This window comes from Cydia strobilella, chromosome 18, assembly GCF_947568885.1.
Source record: "Cydia strobilella chromosome 18, ilCydStro3.1, whole genome shotgun sequence".
NCBI classification, from domain to species: domain Eukaryota; kingdom Metazoa; phylum Arthropoda; class Insecta; order Lepidoptera; family Tortricidae; genus Cydia; species Cydia strobilella.
The window spans coordinates 9,812,254-9,821,292 of record NC_086058.1 but is presented as its reverse complement, the minus strand read 5'-3'; the positions used below and the strand labels follow the sequence as shown (position 1 = coordinate 9,821,292).

At 38.8% G+C, this 9,039-nt stretch overlaps 1 protein-coding gene across 5 annotated transcripts in view; it reads right to left on the bottom strand.

Moving 5' to 3' along the window:
* Nucleotides 1-9,039, bottom strand: part of LOC134749208 (high affinity cAMP-specific and IBMX-insensitive 3',5'-cyclic phosphodiesterase 8) — a 159,477-nt gene that overhangs the window by 6,087 nt on the left and 144,351 nt on the right. For 4 of the 5 annotated variants that reach the window (XM_063684084.1, XM_063684083.1, XM_063684082.1 and 1 more), the window contains 7 exons: nt 8,142-8,174; nt 6,236-6,328; nt 4,226-4,477; nt 3,805-4,021; nt 2,319-2,509; nt 927-1,060; nt 566-720 (listed from right to left, as the gene is read on the bottom strand). In XM_063684084.1, the coding sequence (XP_063540154.1) occupies nt 566-720; nt 927-1,060; nt 2,319-2,509; nt 3,805-4,021; nt 4,226-4,477; nt 6,236-6,328; nt 8,142-8,174 (1,075 nt within the window). The remainder of the gene's footprint in view (nt 1-565; nt 721-926; nt 1,061-2,318; nt 2,510-3,804; nt 4,022-4,225; nt 4,478-6,235; nt 6,329-8,141; nt 8,175-9,039) is intronic. The other variant, XM_063684081.1, reaches the window with a different exon arrangement.

Sequence of the window (9,039 nt, the reverse complement as noted above, 5' to 3'; positions counted from 1 at the left end):
AAAATCGAGAAAAAAACTGTCTTAAAATTGAATTTAGCGCGGAGCAGGTACCAGGGCCTCATGAGTTACGAGGAGGTGTCGTTGACCAACCCGCCGGGGGCACCGGGCCCGGCGGCCGGTGCGCGTACGAGTATGAAGGTATCGCGGGCTGCGGCAGCTCGCGTATCTTAGCTGTATACTTTTAGTTTGTTTACCTAAGTATATGATTCTACTAGTTGAAAGTATTATTTTTTTGTCTCGTAGAAAAAGTATTGTATACAATAGTGATATAATCAAGCTTTTCAATCTCGTACCTTAACCTAAGCAACTCAGCAAGCTTCGTTGCTTAAACACGGTACTCGACTGAAAAGCTCTCTATTATATCACGATTGTATAAAATACTATTATCAGCCTGCTTAAAAGAACGAGATCGTCTATCTAATGGCGCCCTTGACTATAGAACCGGCGACGCCGTTCTGCGAGCACGCACAAATATTTGCATAAACTAATGGTGAGTCTTTTGTCTTCTCGCATCATACTCATTCCGCTTTTTAAACACCGGGACCATAGAAAATAGAGCACTTACCGGCCCAGGCCTCCATCATGTCCTTAATGATGTAGTCAATAAAACCAATCTGCGAGCGTGGGATAGAGCAGGTTGCTCGGTCGAACATCGGCATCACCACTGGCAGATCCTTTGCCTTTTCCTCGTCTGTTTGTAGGAAGTACTCCTCCGCAATTCTGTGAAAAAGGTATTTGTAAAGACATCATGGTTCTTTATGATAACTTTATAAATTTAATGTTAACTTTAATTTATTTGTACCAAATATGTACTAATCTATTTGTTAGGGTCAATTGTGTCTTCTAACCAGTGAATAAGTTTAAAATTCTTTAGTCAATATTACTGACTACACTTTTCAAGTCATACTAATAAGGATTTCTCTTACCGTCTAGCCCATTCAAAGGCAAACTTCTGCGGACGCGACGCATTAGACACGTCAGCGCATTTAATCATCATCCGCTTCACCAGCACCACGTTCTCCGGTTGAGTGATGGCTGCCGGGTCCAGGGAGGGTGGATCCTGGAATTAAAATCGGGAGCTGAAGAGGTTTACCGGATCGGGATTTATAGAATATTGTCAATGCAGTACTAGAAGGCACTGCTTGTATTTTCAGTTCTTTGAATGTATAGGGGGTAATTTAAAATCCAGAATGTTAATCCATCATCTCTCGCAGCTCCATCTCTCCTAGATTTCAAAAGGAGGAGGTTATCAATTCGGTTCTGTTTTTTTTTTTTTTATGTTTGTTACTCCATAACTCCGTTATTTCTGGACCGATTTTGAAAATTCTTTTTTTGATTGTAACTATATATATACAGATTGGTCCCGTTTTTGTCAAAACGCAGTTCTGATGATGGGATCCATGAGGAATCGAGGGAACTCCTCAAATGTGAAAGGCATACATATAGTGATTTTTGTATTTTTATCAACAAATCCAGCATTTCCATTTTAAAAAGTGACATTTGATGAAGTGGAACTGCTGATGATGATCAGAATGGAACTCTTAAATAACGCATAGTTTACGTTTGGCGATTTGTCCTCTTCTTTATGTTTGTTAAGCAACTTAAGTTTTTAAGACATATTTTTGTGAAGCTCGAGTTCTGATGATGAGACCCATGAGGAACCGAGGGAACTCCTCAAATGTGAAAGGCATACATATTGTGATTTTTATATTTTCATCAACAAATCCAGCAAAGTGACATTTGATGAAGTGGAACTGCTGATGATGATCAGAATGGAACTCTTCAATGACACATAGTTCATATTTGGCGATTTGTTCTCTTCCTTATGGACCCAGACCCAAACTTGGACCCGCACTCGGACCCGGATCCGGGTCTGGACATGGACCCCAACTCGGATCCGGTCCCGGACCGAACTCTGACCCAAACTTGGACCCGGACAGCCGGACACGGACCCGGACTCGGATCCGGACCCAGACCCGGACCCGGAAATGCTACTAGAAAAGTGGGTTAGGTTAGATTAGAACTGTGACCCTTACAAAAACGAAATGCTACTAGAAAAGTGGGTGGTTTTACCTCCTTTTCGACATTATTAGGCAATATTATAATAATTAGGCAATTAGGCAAGAGATGGATTAGGATAATTAGGCAAAAGATGCTGTCTTTTTCATTTCATTGTCTGGAATCTAAGAGTGCACCATCAACAATAAGTAAACTTTCAGCGGCATCCCCCAAGAAGATTTTTTTCTTAAAAATTATAGCGCTTCACGTCTGTTTCATGTACTTACTGAATCACGTTCTTCCGTCTTGATCTCACTCACCACATCAGTATTCATGTTGTCCTCCTTGCTGCCCCCCACGTTGCCCTTGGCGTAGAACACGTTGACGAACTTGGCGAGGTGCTCGTAGTGACGCGTCATCTCCGTGGCCAGGATCATGTCCACGACGTTGTGCCGCACCGTCTTGTACGTGTCGCGGTCGAGATTCTTGAATATGTTCACGCGGTCGTCATCTGCGGATATTGTGTTTTAGGTTTAAAAAAACAATTAAAATTTGCACTGAGATTGTATAATTGCCTTTAGTGTCTCAAAAAAACTACATAAACAACACACAAATTGCTCTATTATTGTAGTTACTTAACTGACTACATAGATATATTTATTTATTGATACCAAAAAAAAAAATATTGCTGACGACGGGCTTAACGCCAAAAATGACGCAAAACCGCCTAGATTGGCGAAAAAGTATCAGGAGGGCTGACTCCGAATAGGGATAAAAGCCAGGGGATTGATTGATTGATTGAATGTTGTGTCGCATTTCTGTTGACATGAGTGACTGCTAGAGTTCAAGCAGTGAAGTTGTCCAACAAGTTGCCTATCGTGTTTAAATGAAACAAGAAACATGTCACAAGAAATTTAAAGCGAAACTTAAATTATTTCTGTTGGAAAAAAAAATATTACAGCGTTGACGAGTTTTAACTTTTATTATTTGACTTAATCATGGATTCGACTATTGGCTATTATTTTTGACATATTGTATTATTTTGTGTTCTATGGATTTTAATTATATTATAATAAAATCAATAATATCAATAATATTAAGTAATCAATTTTTACTTTGTATTGTGAATGTGATTATAGGTATGGTTATTGAATATAGAAATTGTAAATGAAATTATTTAATTTGTAAATTAATTGTAAATAGGCATGTTTTATTTAATAATGTAAACATTCAAACACAATGTATTTGTATATGAATAAATGAAATGAATGAAATGATCTGCTTAATTGAAAAAAGCAAATCTGTAAGTAAGTAAAAGGTGTATCTCTGGCAATCTGGGATATCACAACAGTCTGAAACTAATAAAATATTATTAATGAAATGGATACTGTAAGAACAAATTAAATTATTTTCTATGAAAATATTTTTAATTTGTGTTTTTTCAAGTAGACACACTACTATTTAAACTATAAACTGAAATAAATGTCCCGACCCAGAAGACGGACGGACGGTGTCGGCCCGATTCCAGCTCTGGACACTGGAGGCTTTGGTCATTTTTTCCTTCGTATCTGACATTTATTTCAGTAAATGGATACTGAGTGTGAGTTTGAATGTGACCGCCACAGGATACGACTCCAGCACGCTGATGTCGTTATGCAGGATGGATAGAGGGCGCCGCGAGCTGCAGAGGAAGGTGGACGTGGTGCCAGGGTGGTCCACTTGTTGTGTATCCGCCGCCTCCATAAGTCTTAGCACTTTGTCTTCAAGCGGTCCTTATCAAGGAAGTTGCCTGAAAGGAACACTTACTAAATGTGAGCTTGAAGGTGAGCGCCGCATGGTGCGACTCGAGCACGCTGATGTCGTTGTACAGGATGGATAGTGGGTGCCGCGAGTTGCAGAGGAAGGTGGACGTGGTGCCGGGGTGGTCCACGTCGTGTGCCGCTGCAGCAATGAGGGCAGCTGCCGCCTCGATGGGCTCTAGCACTGTCTTCAGGCGGTCCTTCTCGAGGAAGTATGCTACTGCCTGGAAATAATGATTCATAGGATAGTATTACAGTTGATCCATATTAATGAAAGTATTTTATGTCACAGAGATTCTGATCTGAGTGCGGGACTGCCGAGAGCCATGCCTTAATGTGGGAGATGAAATTTCATTGGTTTGCAATACCACTGGACTGAATCATAAGTACTTGATAATGTCTTGATAAATCAAGAAACAGTAACGCACCTGAAGAACATCAGCGGCATGAGTCGAGTTGTGGTACGTGTTGACGGCGTGGTAATTGGTCTCTATGACAGTCAGCCAGTGCAGCAGCGTACGCTCATCACACTCGAGCGCCGAACACACATCGAAGCGACCTCCCATGAGAGCTAGGCCGAGATGTGCCAGCGGCCGTCCACGTGTTAGCTCTTCGAGTCGAAAGATCTCGAAGTCCCAGTTCAGCGCTGTATCAAGAAGTTCTCGGAGTTGCCCCGATGTCTGAAAAGTTATCACCATTTTGGAATCGTGAGCGTTGCGAGGGTTAAACAAACTTTGCTATCGAGTGAAACACAAAAAATTACCCCATACCAATACGAGGAAAATATTAACTAAAACATTAAAAATCAAATCCAAATGAACGCTATTAAATATTAGTATTCAAAAAATAATAATTTTTAAGTCAATTCTACCAGCCAACATGAGAAAACAACAAAAAAAAATTGCCGCTCTTGTGGATTGCAGATCAAATGATCTAAGTATATTACATTAAAATTATCTACACAATTAAAATAACAATAAATAGGAACACTTAAAATTATTAAAATTAAAATGTTAGTCTTATACAAATAAAAGTTACAAACAAACACAAAATAAATATTAATACTAGTTAGTAGTGCAGTCAAACTATTCCAGTGTCTCGTTATGGGGGAGTCCAAACTGTTAGCAATTACGCCAAGAATGTCGTTGTTACAACCACGCACACGGCGCATGATGGATATGATGATGATCATTTCAGCCTCACATCCTTATCTGTTAGTTTTGTATTTTTCACCTTTGTTTTTTTTTTCTTTCTTGTTGTTGTTAATGTATCTTTGTAATGTAATAATGATGTGTTGCCTGAATAAATATTATTCTATTCTATTCTATTCTATCATGATCTTCCGCAAACATGCCTGATGCGCTACAGTACCTGGGCACTCCCAACATCATCCTGAGCGTGTTATTGTATTGCACCCTTAAGGCACTGACTGCCCGCTGAGTATATATAGTTCACCCACAGGCAGCACGAATAAAAAGACTGGCAAAACGCCTTAAATAAAGTATTTTTTACTTTATTACTGCATCGCGCATACCTGCGAGCCAACAAATTTCCTCGAACAGCCCCTCTCAATGTCCAGGTCGTCCGAGAGGCACTCGTGACCTAGTGACCTAAGTACTTCAATTTAGCGGCTCTTTTTAGTGGAACTCCATTTAACATAATATTCGGGATCCTGACCACTTTAAAACCGCGCGACTGTAATACGAGTACCTCACTCGTCGTCATGTTGTACCACAGAATAAGTAATAGTACTACTACCGTACAGAAAGGAAACTTCCTACAAAACCGATGTTTGACAGCGGTTCAAGGACGAGTCATGCTGTTCCTTTCTAATGTATGGCACTATCAAGTAATTTGTATTTATTTTAATTGTGGTCGTACACGCAAAGGGACGTCAAGTTGTATCAACCCTAATAATTGCTCGGAGCAATGCTGAGCCGAACGGAGCCGAGAGGCGAGAATACCCGAAAGGAAGTTTCGCACCCCTCGTTGTAGGTACTTAAGTCCATGAACCACCCGTACCTCTCACACTTGCCAAGCAGCCTACTAACTGAACACGCAGAGGGCCCGAACATAAAGAAAGCCTTTACGAACTGGTGTGGCGAAAAGAATATTGTTTTATGATTTCAATCATTTATTTTCACGTCACAATAAATAAAACAGTAAATAGAAAGTCCATGCATAGATCGTGATCGGCAACGCAGGCTTCGTCAAGTGGACACAAAAGCAAATCAGCAACAGGCTTCGTCATCGACTTACAAATGATGTAATCCGCAACAGGCTTTGTCAATCTTAACCACTAAATTAAACTATTTAGGCTATGGTGCCACCCCGGACCGTAGCCGGCCCAAACGTCCCCATGACACTGGCAGCGTTGCCCCGTTGAATTGTCAAGGAGATCTGTTGGACCAGGTACGATTGATTGTTTATGATTTTACCTTATGCTTAATGTTTGTTCTGTTGGTCTGAGAGCGCACGACGGTAGAATCGTTGCTGCTTCGCCGCGATGATAACACGTTTGATGGTCCTTGCTGGAACATTAACATTAAACTTGTAACATTTAACGATAATAAAACCCAGACAAAAGTCCAAGTACCTAAAGACAATTTTGGAAGAAGATTTGCCAATTGTGTTAAACTTACAATACTTTTATGACTTCTATCTACAAGAGAAAAGTGACAGATAAGCAAACTACTGACGATTACTGTTTACATTTAGGGTATTTTTGTTCTACTGGTAACGGTAATTATGGGCAACTTAGGAATATCTAAATTAAAACAGATTATTGTTAGTACCTAACATTAGGATTAATATAATTTGGCGACGTGCGGCGAGTCGAATAATTAGTAACGACTGTGAATTAACAGGCTACGTTAATTGTTAATGACCCTTTTTTACTTGTTATTGTTAGAAGCATTAATTTCGGGAAAGCCTAGTAAAGGGTACCTATATAGGTAGTTTAGTAATTTGGAGGAAAAAGTTCTAATTCGTACAAACGGGACGGTTTTAGGTAAAAGGGTTTGTGAATAAGATCGATTATGGCAGTAGCGCCATGTGGATTAGGTACTGATAATATGTAAGCACTAATAAGTAGGTACCGTTTCTAAAACGGTACATAGGTTGGAATTGACAGTGGATACTCAAATTGGGTTTATAATTATTATTTCAAAACAATCTATTTTGTAAACATTTTTATTACAAAATACTATTTACTCTGCTTTATGGAAAAGAAAGCAGGGAAAGGACCCCATTTCATAAAGCTACAAATTGCAATTTTATGTCTAAACCACAGCAACACTGGTCTTAAAAGGCCTTCGCTATTGGTCAAGCGGGTTTTAATCGCTTCAATGTTGCAGGCTTACACCCGTAAAATTGTATTAGCTCTATAAAATACGGTCCTTAGGCCGGAATCATGAAAGCTTGTAACTAGTAATAGAAGCGGAAATCTCTTTCTATTAAAAATTGTATTAAAAACAGGTTAACGCGTTTACTACAAGTTACTATCATTCATAAACGGGCCCCGGGAGCGGCTTCCGAATTTTACAAATCTGTTATTAATTTGATATTGACATAACTCTTAGTGCATTTCGCTAGCGTATATGCGTTAGTGGAAGCGCGATGCAGTGTATTTTCATATCAATATGAAACATAATAGATTCCTAAAATCGGAATGCTGCTGGTAGTAAAAGCTCCAGAATGTGGCTTTCTAATCTAACCACTGATTGAGTACAATTCGATGAGGCCTAAACGTACAGCTAAATCGCATTAGGTATCCCTTTTTTTCAACTAAGGTTCGATTGGGATAGCAGCACATGTTTATTGCACGGGTAGGTTTACGAAAAGATACTCAACCACTTAGAAACTAATCAGCTAAGAGAGATGGTAAAGTACACAGATCTCCAACAGTAAAGTACCTTGATACAAATGTATTAAGGGAGTTTTTGTGCATAGGACTATAGGTACAGTGATCCAGATAGATAATTAGATAGCTCGCATTGTTTTTGTACCTTAAACCGTTGATTTCAGATTCAGTTCTGTCTACGACAAGTGTTGTTGTTGTGTTAAAATTTACTTATTAAGTTTTAATTGGACAGAAACTTACATTTCAATACATGATCTAAGTTTCTATTTCTATTGAAGTCTTTAACAAACTTTTGTTACTTGGCTAGGCCCCCGAAACGACGGGTCCGGATTTGTTAGATGCAACCAAAAATATCGTAAAGAGATGAATATTTCAAAGTATAAAGATACTGTACTATTTTTGATAAGTGTACTGTAATGAACTGCAGAAAATAGAGGCTAGGGTGAAGTAGGTACAGCATTTGCTATATTCAAACCTCCTACCATATAAAATAGGTTTGTGTTCACTTGCTCCCGCTTTTCCAGGCCGAACAGGATCATAAACAAATAAATATCAACGTTAGTGAATACAGTACCATCTACCTACGGTCAATATTTAGCCTGAAAAAGAGTTGTGACAATATTGCTCAAGACCTTAGTCAGTAGAATCGGTAAAACGGTAATAAAACTCCATCGCGTAATTTAGTTAATCTCTACATGTTCGGGAGAACATCTTGGGTCTTATCTCATGGTTCATTCACAAGTTATGAGTTCCAGTCGCTTTTTTTTTTGTTATACCTATGAAAGAAAAAAGTTATCGACCTATATGGACACAATCGTCTTTCGTTAAGAAGTAGGTAGATATGGTCGTCGTGGTGGTGGTGGTGTACTTGGTCTGTAAACTTTATATTTCTTAGTTTCATTATCTCTCAAACTGTGAACAATACAAAATATACTTACGCTGAATTTTCCCCATGTTTAAATAATCAATTCTGTGTCTGGCCTGCAATTATTGTGGATATCTATTATCACAACTCAATTTTTCGGCTCACATACACATGCTATTTAATCATTAATTTCCTACATAAGTACGTAGGTAGTTATAAACAAACACTGTGGAACTTTACTTCACAAGTTCACATATGTATTAATTACGGGGAAGACGTAAACATTCGCCAAACTACGTACCAAACCAGAAGTGATTTAGCATAAGCATCTTTCATAAAATCGTGAAAGATATTTACATCGTCATTTTATAATGTATATATATATATATTAATAACCAAGAACCCATTAGCCAAAACCAAAGCAGATAAAGTAAACGGATCCAACTCCTCTATTTTATTCAGGCTCGCGTGATCGTATTTCTCCAATTATGGCTTATTTCGTATTTACAGCAGGA